The sequence below is a fragment of the Vigna unguiculata genome, chromosome 4, assembly GCF_037176805.1.
Source record: "Vigna unguiculata cultivar grain cowpea cultivar isolate G323 ecotype 2 chromosome 4, ASM3717680v1, whole genome shotgun sequence".
Lineage (NCBI taxonomy): Eukaryota > Viridiplantae > Streptophyta > Magnoliopsida > Fabales > Fabaceae > Vigna > Vigna unguiculata.
Genome location: NC_140795.1, coordinates 32007833 through 32023770, shown reverse-complemented (window position 1 = coordinate 32023770; position 15938 = coordinate 32007833). Strand labels below are relative to the sequence as shown.

Genomic DNA, 15938 nt, shown 5'->3' with positions numbered 1-15938 from the left:
GACATGTGACACTACCATGTGACATTAACAGTGTCACATGACATGCCATGAATGTAACATATGGAAAAGATTGAAAAAAAAAAGTTAAAAAATTAACAAAAAAAAAGTATAATATGACGTGTCATGTTTTACTAACAAAAAGGGTCGAATTGAATCAATTTTTCAAAATTTAAGACTTAATTGAAAAAAAAAAAAAAGAGGACTCACTTGAAAATTTTCAAACAAAATTAGAATCATATGACAAATTAATCATTTATTTTAATTAAGTTGCAACGGTAAAAAAGCTTTCAAGATAATCAAATATACTTAATGGTTTCAAAAACGAATATTATTTTATGTGATTTAAATATCTATAAATGATCAACCCTCTTTTTATTTCTTAAAATGGAAACATGTGATTTGAAATAAATAATATTATATGCTCTTAACTAGGATTGATTACACTTAATTACAATATGTGCACATATTATTTGAATTGTTTCCTTTAGTAGGAACAAAGGAAGAATGCTCTGAATAATGTTTTGAAGATCTTATCAGAACTTTCCTTTTCGAGTATGTACCACTAAAGAGATGAAGTTAGTTTTTAATGTTGACACATAGAATTTGTGTAATGAAGTATGTGTTATAGAGCTTCAACAGTCATTCTACAAAAGCTTTAAGTCAAAGATGAAGACAACAATAATGAATAAGATTCAGAAAGTTCCTTACAAAGTTTTTCTATTTGTCATCTAGCATCTTCAAAATTGGGTGTGGGAAAGCCATGGAAACATTCTAAGAGTATTTCTTGGAATACGCGCTTAAAGATGATCCATGCCAGCAAGCACCCTAATCCACCTTTTTTCAAATTTGAAAGACTATTTACTGTGTATGGTCTTTGGCCTAGGCTTACGTGTTGCATCAATATTCAGGACTTTGCTTAAAGAAAAGAAAAATATTTAATGTTGCATGGAGCGTATTTAAGGCACCTCTCTATCTAAACTTGGGTTGATGTAAGAAGAATAAGGCATCTCTAATGATCTCAATGGGCATAAAAGGATTTGCAATGGCCCTTTTCTCATTTTTAGTATTTAAATAAATCTTTCAAGTTAAAGAAAGAGAGAAACCAAGTGATAAAAGGTGCAAAAACGCTAATAGTTTCTTCACTCTAATATCTTAGGGTCTGGATCTTCTCAAGAACATTATTTATGTTCAAACAACAAACTAGTAAAATGATTAAACTTTATACATGTCATAAGATTCTAACACTTTCTATTAAGCAAACCCCTTTGATCTTTGTGATCACGCTTCTATACAAACATTGTTTGCTTAGCCAAAATTGGTTGCACTCAAAATAATACTCTTATTAGTCAGTAGTGGTTATGTTCCAACAAATACATGTGCTAGACCAGAGCGGTTAGGTTTCAAAGAAGACTTATATGCTAGAAATGGTTGGGTTCTAAAATAATATTGTGTTTAACTAGAAGTGATTGTAATCTAAATAATATTTAATTTTAGCAAAGAATGACTAAGGTCCAAATAATATTCATTTGAATATTGCACATTCTCCATGTTCTCCATGTTGTTGATAGCTTTACAATCTATGCACATTCTCCATGTTATCCTTTTTGGGGACAAGAATCACAGGCATTGCACAAGGACTCATGTTATGTTGCACCCACCCTTTTTCTAACAACTCATTCACTTGTTTTTGGATTTCCTTAGCCTCCTCGGGACTAGTCCTATAGGCTGGCCTATTAGGCAAAGATAAGCCTTGTATAAAATCAATTTGGTGTTTTATACCCCTTAGGGGTGGGAGACCCTTTGGAGGTTCTTGAAAAACATCTTTGAACTCATCTAAGACTAATGACAAGTCTAGGGGACATCTAGAGTGAGGGTTTTGGAAGGAGGGGGAAGATTCACTAGGATAAGCTAATAAGATAGGTTTTTGGGCAAGCATTACCTTTTTCACCCCTTTGAGGGTGATCATGCTCTTCTTAGACTCATTGCCATGCCCTGGCGCCTTCTCTTCTTTTCTTTTCTTTAACATTTGAATTTGGTCCTCATTGACTTCTCATGGTGAAAGAGGTAGTAATGTAATCTTTTTGCCTTGGAAGCTAAAGGAAAACTTGTTAGCATGGCCATCATGAAAAGCTTTTCTATCAAATTGCCATGGCCTTCCTAGTAAAATGTGAGTTGCTTCCATAGGCACTAAGTCACACAACACTTCATCTTTGTAATTTCCAATGGAGAAGTTAATAAGGACTTGTTTGTCAACTTTGATCTCACCTTCCTCACTAAGCCAAGATAACTTATAGGGCTTGGCGTGAGGGATGGTTTTCAAGCCAAGCTTCTCCACAATCCTTGTGCTATCCACATTGACACAACTTCCACTATCAATTATGAGGGAGCAAATTTTGTTGTTGATTTGGCACCTTGAGTGAAAAATATTTTCTCTTTGGTTTTCAAATTCTTTAGGCACTTGGCCTAGCATGCGCCTAACCACCAACAAACCTCCTTCATTGGGTTTGATTTCATCTTCACTTGAGGATTGGGAAGAAGTGTGGGAGGAAGAACTTTTTGGGGAGGGGGGAGAAGAATGTTCACTTTCAACCTCTCCTTTAGGGTTCAAGATCATGTTCCTTTTTGTTGGGCAATTTGAAGCAATGTGACCATAGCCCAAACACTTAAAACATTTTATGGAACTAGTTCTTGAACCTTGGGAAGAGTTTGCACTTTCATGAGAGTTTCTAGATGCATTGGTCCTAGGTGGGTGGTCTTTGGAAGAAGGTTTCTCATCTTTTCTTTCTTTTCCTTTCCAAGTTCTAGAGTAGTAGTCATTGTAAGGAGTACTCTTATTGGCCTCTTGTTTTTTTTTCAATTGACTTTCAACTTATAAGGTCAAGTGTAAAATTTTGTCAAGAGTAGAGTACTCATACAACTTAACTACATCTTGAACTTCTCTTCTAAGACCACTCACAAATCTAGCTACCTTTTCTTCTTCACTTTCAAATTGGAGTCCTACTTTGAGAAGCATGGACTCCATCATTTTAAAATACTCATTCACACACATGGACCCTTGTTGAAGCCTTTAGAGCTTCAAAAGAGTTTCCCTCCTATAGTAGGAAGGAACAAATCTAGCGCGCATCAAAGTTTTAATATCCATCCAAGAGGTCACGGGTGGCTCTTGGTTAATATTGTCCATACACAATTGATGCCACCATGTCATGGCATAATCTTCAAATTCTAAAACTACTAAGTCTACTTGCTCTTGATCACTAACTAAATGAATATTAAATATTTGGTCCACTTTTTGCTCCCATTCAATGTAGAGGTTTGGGTCATTTTCCCCCTTGAACTTTGCAATCTTGATTGGTGGAGGTTGTCTTTGTGGGAGTTGATTGCGCCTTCCACCACCATCATGGTCGTGCCTTCTTCTTCTTCCACCATGGCTAGAGTCCTCGAAAGAGGACCTCCTCTTTCTCCTCTCATCTTCTCTAAGCTCAAGTCTTTGGATATGCTCTTGTAGGAAGATCTCACTTTGTCTCCTATCCGCCCTCAATTGATCAAAAGTTTCCCTTCTACTCACTTCCATCTCACGTAGGATGTTGGCAAGGGTGATTTGTTCACTTTCTTGGGCCATAGGACTCACCATGGGAGGGGAATAAGGTGAAGCCAATTCCTCCTCTTCTTCTACCTCTAAGATTGGATCCGTATTTCATGCTCCTACACCAAAACTCACCAAAAATCGAGACAAGCAAGATGTTAGATAATAAAACAAGCCAAACCCGAGACCAAGTGTTGTCTTCACAAGCACCCAAGTGTTTTTTATCACACTCCCAAAGCACACAAGTAAGGCTAGCACTCAAAATTCTTCCAAACAAGTGAAAACATCTTAAAAAAAAAGATGAAAACCTTTCAAAAGCAAAACAAGTGGCTCGGCCACAACACTCTAGGAAAACAAGGAAATGAAAACAACTAAGACAAAACAAAGATTACCTAAAGACAAGCAAGCAAAGCTCAAAAACAAGAAAGTTTAACTTCTAAGGAAATTTTGTTTTAAAGACAAAACTTGAACAAGACTAAAGCAATGAAAAACACTTTTAAAGACTCTATGGAAAGCATTTGAAAAAGCCAAGATTATACCTCAAATTATGCATACACCAAGAAAGATCATAACCAAGTTAAAACATGAAACTAATTTGCCAATATCACCCAAAATCCAAGTATAAAATTTGGTAGCATAACACCTGGTAAAAATGGCCAAATGGATTCACCAAGCAACACATTAGCTCTCGGCCAAACTGTTTTTGGTCATGAAAATAAGCTTTCTTTTCAAAACTAGGTACTTAAGATGATGAGAAGGATATTTTAGGGTGTCTTGAACACTTAGTTCCTTAAAAATTAGGTCAAAATCAATTTCAAGGAGCATGCTACAACAAAAGGCATAGATCTCATGCAATAGCTCAAATACTTAGAAATAAGAATAAGAAAACTCAAAGAAGCATATGACATATGACTCAAGCAAAAGTTAGTCACATTTAAAGACTCAACATGACATACACAAAGATACAAACATGTAGCTATCATGCATTTAAACTCATGGATTTGAGGCTCAAAGACTAAGCATCAAAAGACATGTTATCCAACCACATTTAAGAGAGGTACAAAAACCGTAGCCAAGATTTGGTGTTCTATACCTTCCAAAATTTTTGTTTAAATAATCTCCATGTAATTTCATTCCTTTAGCTTCCAATTGTTTTTTAGTAAATCTCCATCGTGTTTCAGGTTCTTAGACAAGTATAAAGGCAACAATGTAACTCTATTTGTATCAACACATGTCATTGTGATGAAAAGTTTCTCAATGTCTACTATCCCCGATTTAGCATCATCAGGGTTAAAATCTTCTTTAAATTTTTGTGGATTGTTCCCATGAAAGGTTTTCAATTCTTTATTTCCTATAGGTTCAAATTTTCGATTTTTGGTTCATATTTTCCTATACAATTGTCAATTTTTTTTTAAACAATTCAGGTGTAACGTTTGTTTTGTTATCCATCTTTTCTTAAAAGAATTAACAAATACCTTAGTTCTCTCTTAATCTAAACTTTCCAGTTTCAATTATTACTTAAAATTTCTCCTAAGATAATTTACTATTTATTGTCTATAAGTTGCAGCTCATTCTTATCGGTTTATTTATCTCACGTTTCTCTTATTTAACAGAAAATGCATGATCAACTTGTATATCTATTTATTAGTATAAACTACAAACAACTACAAACAACATTGAAAACGCCACACTCAATGTCATGAAAGAATAAATTGTTCTGATACCACTAAATATAATATCGTGACTATTATATAAATATTTGTTATTTAATTAAAAATTGGGAATAAGTTTTTGTGCATGAACATTTTTTATAAAAAACATTAAGCATAGCATAATCTCATGGATACATATGTTAATATTTTACACATAATTATTCAAAGTATACAAAACATACAAGTTTTGTATAATAATGAATTTTATATCAGAATAGAAGATTATTTGTATATTTAATGCATTCGAATGATTCAAAAGTAATTAGTCTATGAGTCAATACCCTAAAAAATATCTCTAAATTTTTTTCTCTCTTTCCAAATAGGTTCTTCTTCTATTTGTACCACAAACACTAAAAAAAATAAATTATTTGTGATAGTTAAAGTTATAAATTGTAAAGTTAAAATTCGTCACAGATAACATTTTCAACAATTAAAATAATCGTGACATTTACAAATGTAAAAGTTAATTTGTGACAAAATTTTTTAAACGTTACTATTTTTTCTACAAAGAGGAAATGAATTAATAGTTTAAAATCGTCACATATGTCATTTTTGTTTTTTTATTTTCAAAATTTTGACAATTAAAATTACTAAACGTGTATTATATTTTATTATCCTTTACTTAAAGTTTGAGAATACAGCAGAGAGAAAAAAGAAAACGCGAAAAAGAAAAAAAAAACTCGTTCCAATAAGCGTGTCCGAAACATATTGTATGTGTTTTGAAAAGCTCTTTTTAGAAAATATTTCATGTAGGAATGTTCGCGAAAGCTCATTTTACAAAGAATTACATGAATTCCAGAAAGTTTATTTCGGAAATCCTATTTCAAAAAAAAAAAATCAAAAAATGCATGTCATATATTTTAGAAATCTGATTTCGAAAATTTTATTCCAAATATTCTGTTTGGGAAATTTTATTTTGGAAATTCTGGAAAGTCTATCCAAAAAGTTTCTGAAACTTATATAAAATGGTTATTTTTAAAATTTATGGGGCGTGCATAGAAATTGTGGGGGTGGTAGGAAGTAAATGCGGTATTCCATTCATTTTACTATCTCTTATCAAATAGCGAAAGAAATAAGCCCATTTTATTCAATTATTATTGTTTTAAGGGGTGGTAACAAACCCCTACAGTTGACTAAATAAAACCCAAACAAAAATTGTGAACTTTCAATAAATTGAGTAGAGTATATGCAAAAGAGTGTAATAGAAACTGTTTCTAGAATTTCTATATTATTTAATATGGGGATTTTATGTTATTAATTATTTTCCATGGGAATTTGATTTTAATATTTATTTTCTTAGGACATATACACTATCTTAACTCTTTGTTTGGCAGAGAGAACATGAAAATGAAAAGAGGAGCTTTACTATTGATTGTTTGGTAAAAAAGATGAAAAAAAAAAACTGAAATGAATAAAAATTAAAAACGTAAAATTTATTATTTTCCTACTATATATGTTGATTGTATTATATATAGAGGGTATTATATTATCTACATATTTCATCTTTTAATAAAATCAATCAAATTACACACTTTTAAAAAAAATCTCTTTCTCATCTTTTCATGCTTTGTCAAATAATTAAAATTTTATTTTATATTCCACCTTTTTCTTTTTTCTTAACTTTTTCTTTGCTATATTCATTCTCTCCATTTCTGAAGCATAAATGAAGAACAAAATGAGACAAAAACATGATTTCCAATAATTTAGTCACAACAATAATTGCTTTGCAGGCTGTTATTAACCCTTTGGAAGCAGCTGCAAAATAATAAAAAAGGTTCACTATAGTAACACAAACTACCAGCACTACCAAGACTGATGCTTTGCCATTCCTCCTAACCAGAATCTATTACTAAAAATTGCTTTCTTCAGACCTTACCATATAACATTGGGATACATATCTTAGAACAAAGAATTGACACATTCAAGTGTCCACTAAAGATAATTCAGCAACAGAACCATTCCCATTTTTGTAATCCTCCTCTAAGACTCTAACTCAGACAACTCACTCTCAAAGAACACTGAGTGGAGAGCTCTCACACACTGCTCTGCTTCACTGTCATTTACAACCAATGAAATGTTCACCTGCAAAAAAACAATGAACAGACATAATACATGAAAATTAAACCATTTCAGGGTCTTGACATGCATGTATGAATACCACACACACACACAGTTGAGAAAGTCAACTCATTTTTCAGTGGGGGATTGTGGGTGAGGAATCTTTATGCCATGAATAATAATATGAACAAGCTTGATCATTCCCTTTCCCTTTTTTCAAGAAAAAGTGTTTATGTGCAATAAATATGCTTCTCATTAATGTACTCATAATAATAACAAACACTATCATATATTCCCAAGTGCCTAAAGGTTTGGAATCATCTAGCACATGCAAAGTGCACACGATAACTGTTGATGCATCAAATATGATGAATAATATTAAAGTGGATAAGGGGATACCTTAGATGCACCCTGAGAGATCATTTGCACAGTGACGCCAAGGGTTCGAAGAACGCGAAAAGCCTGCAGTAGAATCAATCAGTGATTTCCTAATGTGATGCAGTGTGTATCAGAAAATTAAAATAACAGAATTTAAAGGCAAGGTAAGTTTCCAGAGCAGAGTTCTTCCAAGCAAGAGAGGAATCTCTATGCCCTAAATATCTATTCCAAAGATTCACCCGTTAATCCTCCATATTCTTACAAAAGGAAAATATATAACCAACCTCACTCCCTTCTAACAGAATCATTTACAAAGGGAAATATAACAAAATCAGCCATTAACAATCAACCCTGTTTCTTATTCTTGGACCTATGACTATAGACAGCTTATTCCACCTGGAGGAATGGTTTCTATGAATACCCTGTCTAATAGAATAAGCCATCACCTCAAGGCTGAAATTTGGAATCTTGGCACGAATGGTTGCTGCAAACTCCGACGTGGCTTCCTCAACAGGTTGTGACTTCCAAAGGACGAGTTATTCTGCAGAACAGGTTGAGCCTTTGTTTTCTTACACGGCCAACACTGCCTCTAGTGTTGGAAGCTCGGCTCATCAGATATAAGACGGATAGTCTTGGTGACGGATAGCTATAGCTGGGACACAAAAAAACTGGGTGAATTTGAGCCTGGTCGGGTAACTGTGACTTGTAGCTACGACTCCTACCCAATAAAGGATTTGAAATGCTACATGGAAGCAGAGAGAGAGAGCTTGTGATTGATGCAGCGAGTCACTGAGAGCTGGTGGGGGGGTCGTAGCTTGACATGTCCTTGATAGTTTACAGAGGACAAATCAAATGAGCATTTCTTCCCATTTGCTACAAATGGATGTGTTTTCAGCAAAGATAAGACTTCATTCACATAAATGGGACAAATGTGTGTGCTCCAACCTAGACTTGACACAAGGATATAATTGAAAAAGAAAGGAAGAAAACAACCCAAAAGAGTCTAAAATAGCATGATCATGGTTGACTAGAATGTGGCCAAAGCATTGACAAACCTGAAAGGCATAGCGAGGTATTCGTAGTGCCCTTTGTGGGTTCAAAAGTGGTGTTGTAAACAGCCGCACCTTATACATTTGAATTTGGTGGGATCCGTGAAACTCATCAATCAACTCATTAATAGTTGGAATAGGATATTTATCTAAAACAGTCACCTTATTCGGGTCATGAAAATCAACGCACATCCTCCAGGAGACCAAAATTATCAAACTGGAAAACGCACTCGCCAAATGTTTGATAATCTCGTTCCCAAGGAGCTCACGCACTTTATGTTCAATCTTGTCCTTACATTGATACACATATCCATACAACTAGTCATTGACTAGCTTAGTCCTTGAAACAAGGTGACAACATGGCCCAGAGCTTGCTTGGAGGAAAGCCCATGGCTCGATTGGAAGACACCTCAAACGTGCTCAAGACTTCACGTAAATTTGGCAAAAGATCTCACTCGAAATAATGTAATCTTCATCAATGACCATTTTCTAAAGAGCTCCTTGGAGAGTTGGTGTGATTCATAAGCCATGGAGGTGCTACCATTGTAAAGTGATAAACTTTGAAGGTTGTCTTTCGATACCAATCAATGGTGGTGCATCCAAATGTCTCCAACCACAACTTTCGATACCAATCAATGGATTGCCTAATTGGCAGTCACCATAAATGTCGAAGAGGACTCATTTGAATGTTTCCCACTGCAAAGCAAGTTCCATGTTGGTAAGGACCTTGAACTAATACCAGGTCATGTCCACAAAGCAGATTTGGACGAGGGACATACACATTTGTGGGGGCATATTCTGAACAGAGAGGTACAACGCAGCCTTTGCAAGCCATCCCACATGATCCTCTCCAAAGGAGGGAAGGTCCATCCATTTCACCGCCAAAGTTCCCTCAAAGGAGAGATGATTCTTGTTCCGGAGCTTGGACACAATGTGAGAGCCAAGAGTCGTACTTCGCTCATGTCGTCAACAATGGTCCAAACAAAGGGTAAGAGATCAACTACTGTGGAGACTAAGGAGTCTAGTTTAGATTATTATGACACCATCATTGTGGATTGGGTGGTAATGAAGGCTCCATGGGACTGGAATGTGAACTTAATAGCAACAAGATCAATTTCAATGATGTCGAGATGCCACCAAGTCATTCTTGTACTCACGTGCCAAATGACAAGCTTCTCTCAGTGAAAGTACCAATGATAACGTGAGTATCAAAGGTACATGCAATCAGAAAATTAACACAATAAAATTCAAAGGCAGAGCAGGTTTCCAAAGAGTAGCTCTCTCAAGCAAGAGAGGAGTCTCTCTACCCCAAAATGGGAACGGATTCAATGACTTTTCCTGGAAAAAGTCACGTAACTTTAGTTAACTTTGCTCAACTTTTAATTGGTTTCTTTTATATTTTTTTAAAAAAATTGAAGTTGGTCATTCAACACATGAAAATGAATTCAACACATGAAAATGAACTAAAGTTACGTGACTTTTATCCGTCCCTCCCAAATATCTATTCCAAGGATTCACCCGATAATCCTCCATATGCTTACAAAGAGAAAATATATATAACCACCCCACTCCCTCTTAACAAATCAGCCATTCCCCAAATACTCCTCCTATTCTAACCCAACTCTAACAGAATACCATTAACAATCAATCCTGTTTCTTATTCTTGGGCAAAGGATATTGACAAGAACGGTTTCTATCATTATGTCACCGGCGGAAGGAGCTAAACATGGACAAATTACATAACATAATCTTGCATGTGGACATGAATTAACTTGTGCCTAAAATCATCATAAAACCTCTGGTTTTTCCTTTCCCAAAATAAAAAGAAAAAATGCCCAAGGTTTCCCATAGAAAATAAAAAAGCTACATTCCTCATGCAGCAAAAAGGAGGAAGGGCCAAATAGTAATATGGAAATGAAGTAATTAAATCTTTATATAAAAATTAAACTTAGGATAGGAACTACATTTAAATATAGATTAAAATTGAACCTTCTCCAATATTAGTGATGACCTCTGAACATTTCCAATGAGAGAGATTATGGATCTATTCTGCAGGAGATTCACCACAGCGATTTTCTCTAGTTCTTCAACAACGTGATCAAGTTCCTGCTCAAAGACATTGAATAGCTCACTAAGAGTTAGAGATTAATTTTTCAAGCATGAGTATAAAACTGGGTGATATGCAACCAGACAGACGATATCACAGTCAACAGAGGGAGACAAAAAATTTAAAACACCACAAAATAATGACTTTAAAAAACTAATCACAAGAATACTATGCTTACACTTGCCTGCTGAATTAGCTCTCTGCTCCATAGCTTTGATGGATCCAGCGTCAAGGAAACACTGACTTCACTCGTAGCTACAACATCAACTGATATACCTAAATCTTCAAAGATTGAAAATACCTGTGTACACATGGAATATGAAAACTGGAAGAGATTCAACCACAGGGAGAACAGATCTGATGAGTATTAGGTCTCACCTTAGCGAGGAAACCATATTGACCAAGCATGCGAGTGCTCACTATATCCAACATGGTCACATTACGTTTCAAAACAATGCTTGTTAATATTGCCTGCAGGTGGAAAAGGGAAAACTTAAACACAGTGAGAGTCTTACTTGAGATAATGGGATTTTCTATTTATGCCAAAACTAAGCTCTACACACCTTGCTCATATCTCTTGCCTTGGTGATGAGAGTACCTGGAGCTTTAGGGTTGTAAGAATTTTTAACCCTAACAGGAATATCACTTTCTCTCGCAGGTCTCATAGACTGTGGATGCAGAACCTGAGAATCAGAGAACTGAAAAATTTAGGCTCACCTTTGATGGGATTGTTGATAAGAACCCACGTCTGAAAATTAGAATGGACCTACTTGTAGACCAATGTAGTCATGAGCCAAGGTCTTATAAGTTTTACACTAGAAAGAGGAGAATAATAGGGGAGGGAAAGTTAGGTATTTTATGAGTTTTGGGAATTAAGAGATATGTAATTTTTTATGTTCACTTTCTAGTATTTTCATGTTATGTCCAGTTGTAATCACTGTTTTTCGTGATCATTCTATTCTGGTCTATAAAAGAAATACTTCCAAACTCTATTAATTTCCATCATATTCCACTGCACAAGTCTATCTTTAGATTCACATTGTGCTACTTAGCAGTAATGCAATGAGCTATAACATACTTTTGACTGACCTGATAATAGATTAGGTAATAGAAGTCACTGGTGTATATGCTCATTAACAGAACAAATCAGACATTACTTAGAGAGCCTAGTTAGTGGCCAAAAGAATGTCATCTTGTCAACCATTATACACCAAATAAGCAGTAAAGGGTGTAAAAGCATCCAATTAAGAACAGAGATGTTGATTCAACCATTTTGTGACAGTGGGCCACCTAATCCCGCAGTTAGAACACCGAACCAGCCAACAGTAAAACAACCAGAATGACAAATAACAATATTGTCAATATCACTCATGCAAACTCCTTATGCTCAACTCAAATGCAATGTTGACACACAATTCTTTTATTAGTCTTCAATGGTACAATAGGAAAGGGCTGGTTCTTCCCTTTACAGTCTCTACTGTATCCCATTGCCTATTCAATGCACACAATTCATGTCCAAGTTTAACTAGTTATGTGGAGCAATGCCTCCTTATTTCTACTATCTCAATGCTTGCATTTGTGCCATTAACTTGTTAGCGTTATGTTCAAATGTGTGTTTAAGACAGTCATAATATTGATATTATGAGATATTCCATCAGGAATCTATAATTTGTTTCTAACCATGGAGAAATCATATGGTATATTGTCAAAAGAAATTGATAAGTATAAATTTTGTAATGATACCTGAGCACCAAAGTAAGCTAGTTCAGCAGCCTCATCAAATGTCAAAAAAGGAACAGGTTCTGCTTTTGGGTATATATTTGGATCGCATGTTAGGACACCATCAACATCCTTCCAAACCTGTTTAAGAGATTGAATTAATTGTTTTTCTTACTATCCATTTTGCCATGCATAAATGTGTTTTATGTACAATTGCAAACCTGAATCTCGGGCAACCCTAGTGCTTTCCCAATTGCAGTAGCTGTCAAATCACTGCCCCCTCTTCCCAGTGTTGTCACTGCACATGATTTCCGGGCCTTCAAAAAGAAAAACAAGCCAAAACCCTTTCTAATTAGAGAATTTTCATCTACTAACAAAATTAAAGAAAAGAAATGAAAAGAAGCATTGAAAAAACATGACACCACAAATACCTTTCCAAGGAAGCCTGTAACAATTGCAATTGCAGGATCGGACAGCCAATCGCCGTTCAATCTTTTTGCAACGGCCGGATAAGTTGCTTCCAAAATGTCCGCATTTGTGAAATCATCAGTAGTTATAAAACCAATCTCAAATGCATCGTACTGTTAGACAATTAAATTAGCAACAGATCACTATAATCAGAGACAACAAATCAAAAATCTGAAACATTGCTCAGAGTTGGGACATCATATGAGCAATAAAATAACTAACAAGCTTTTAGTTACATTATGTATTAAATAGGCAAATAACAACACATACTTGGCGGGCCTTGACACCTATTTTATTAAGATATGCAGCAAAGATCCTAGTCGACATGCATTCTCCAAAGGAAACTAAATAGTCCTGAGTCCTTTTAGTCAACTCTTTCATCATAGCTATTCCCTTCAGAAGTTGCTCCAACTCTTCTAGATGCTCTGGAAATGTTTCCACGTGCAACAGGAAATCAGCCACAAAAATGAGCCAAAACATATGAAAATTATCAAACAATCATATTGAGAAGAAAGATGGTATATGATAGAATTCGTTTAGTCCTAAAGGTGATAAAATAAAATGAAAATAAAGTGCAGTAACTATGAATTTATAAAATAAAAAACACGGTTAATGTTACAATTATAAGCAAAATCTATGACAAAGTCTCAGCTTTTTCTTGATTTCAGAGATAAGCAAGTGACAGCAATTTTTTTCTGAACTGTTTGATAAGCCATCATTGGCATGACAAAACGAAATGCCTTTTTGTTCCTGTCGCAGCATATCAAAATCACAATTGTAGTGTAAAGTCGATGCACATACAATGTAGCTACTGCTTCAGGCTATATATAAAATGATGCAGCATGTGATAATTATTTTCTATCTTGATTAGTTTCCTTTTCCAAGTTACTTTTATTGGTTACCATTTCCTTATGCATTCCATCTAAAGCCTTTGATTTGGAATTGTTCAGCAGTAATCAGAGCAAAATAAATGTGATTTATCATTAAATTCTTCTTCATCTGAGTGCCAAACTGTGTCATTCTCCCACAGCACCAAAGACTTGTTAATTCTAACACCTAAAGCATAAACATCCAGACCGGTATGGCACATTTAATGTCGGGACAGTCAAAGATAGAAGACCAGAAATTCAACTCACAACTTCTTCGGGATATGATCATATAAACTAAACTTCAATGTTGAATCATATTTCTCAACATAAGACAAAAAATTTAAATTACAGAGTGAAACAGTGACAAATATGCAAACAGGTATCATTCAATTTAGCGAATAAACCAAATGCATGCTCCACAACCATATAAGCCAAGTTGTACTATTGCTACATACAAATGAATACACAGAACTGGGTAGATGAAATGATCAGTCAATACCTTTATTATCACAAATAAAAAAATATTCAAATGGTCCAACTTAACCACTGTGAACAAAGCAACTTACTTGCAATAACAGATATGTCTACTCCAAGCTGATCCACAGTCCTGAGAGACAGGTAAGAACATACAGTGAGAAAATAGTTTTCTTCTTCTGGTATAAGAAGTGAATTTTCATTCTCTAGATAATGTCACACTAGAAAAAGCAAAAACAAAATACTTATTGCTCTTGCCTTTGGTGCAGGTCTTTTATAAAGCTGAGCTCCTCAATAGTTGACACATTAGTAACACCACAACTCACAGCTTTCTCTCCAGCCTAACAAAACAGAAAGCAAAGATTTTTTACTCAACAACAGTCTTTGATTATAACAAAACAAAACAGTGGAAAACCAATATAAAAAAACAAAACAGTGGGTTAAAAAATACCAGCAAAAGCTTGTTTGTTGTTTTTCCCATAGCAGAGAGAACAACTATAGGTCTCTCCTCCGGGAAAGTCAATATAAGGGAAGCCACCTCTTTCATCCTCTCAGCAGAAGCCACTGAAGAGCCACCAAACTTCATGACACATGTGAAACTCGTTTCACCCTCACTACTCACCTTTTCACACTCGGTTACACTCTTCTCAATCACCTCACTCGCCGAGGCTTTACACGTGATACTGAATGCCACTTTATCGCCCCAAACTCTTCTGGAGCAAGCAGGAGCACCAAATGCTGCAAACCCAATTTGGGACTTTGCATGATGAATGCTCCTCCTCACAGCAAGGCTCCCTTGAACCCCTTGAAACTGCAACGCGCTTGCCATACTTTTCCAAGCAAGTTATTTCGACAAATGAACACAAACCTTCAGGGATCTGAAAAAGCCTTGCGACCCAAATGCTTTCTAGAGTTCTCCAAAGCTCGATCTGCACAAAAAGGAGAACACCCTTTACTCCATTTCGTCACAGCATCACGGGAAAGGTAAATTACTCAAAATTATGATTAAAAAATCAATTTTTATTGGTTTTATTTCGTCTTATGGAACAACAAAACCTCACAAGAATTGAGAAAAAAATTGTAAAATGAAAAGAGGAGGGAAAACCTTAAGAGAAAGAGCTTTGGAAGGTGGAAATGCAACAAGCGAATGAAGGAGTTTTGGGACTGAGAATGAGAAAGAAAAACGAAACAGAGGAAGAGGTGTGGGGCAACGCTGGCGGCACTCCTCTTTTATTTATGTCTACTCACTCACCCCACGCACGAAGGGTCCAAAATGTGTTTTATATACGTGTTCCACATATGCGACAAAAGTTGGATTTTTTAAGAGCCTGATTTATTGATTAATGTCTTTTAAATTGATTGCTAATTATAAGTTTGAAAAAAATGATGGAAAGTATAATTTCTTTTTAGTTTCTAAGAATTATATTTTAGTCTAGGGTGATTTTTTAGTTCAAAAAATAAGTTTGATCTTATATTTTTTTTAAATTATATATCAAATTAAAATTAATTTATGGAAGGTTT

At 35.0% G+C, this 15938-nt stretch overlaps 1 protein-coding gene across 1 annotated transcript; it reads right to left on the bottom strand.

Annotated features, from left to right (window-relative positions):
• Positions 1 to 6971: 6971 nt before the first annotated feature.
• LOC114182059 (aspartokinase 3, chloroplastic-like) lies at positions 6972 to 15669 on the bottom strand. Its single transcript, XM_028068809.2, is given in 15 exon segments — positions 6972 to 7276; positions 7279 to 7377; positions 7753 to 7815; positions 10770 to 10886; positions 11072 to 11188; positions 11266 to 11358; positions 11451 to 11570; positions 12631 to 12747; positions 12828 to 12923; positions 13038 to 13187; positions 13345 to 13499; positions 14510 to 14550; positions 14676 to 14758; positions 14869 to 15346; positions 15523 to 15669. Coding segments are annotated over 14 exon segments (1689 nt in total). The 5' UTR covers positions 15247 to 15346; positions 15523 to 15669; the 3' UTR covers positions 6972 to 7216.
• Positions 15670 to 15938: the final 269 nt, after the last annotated feature.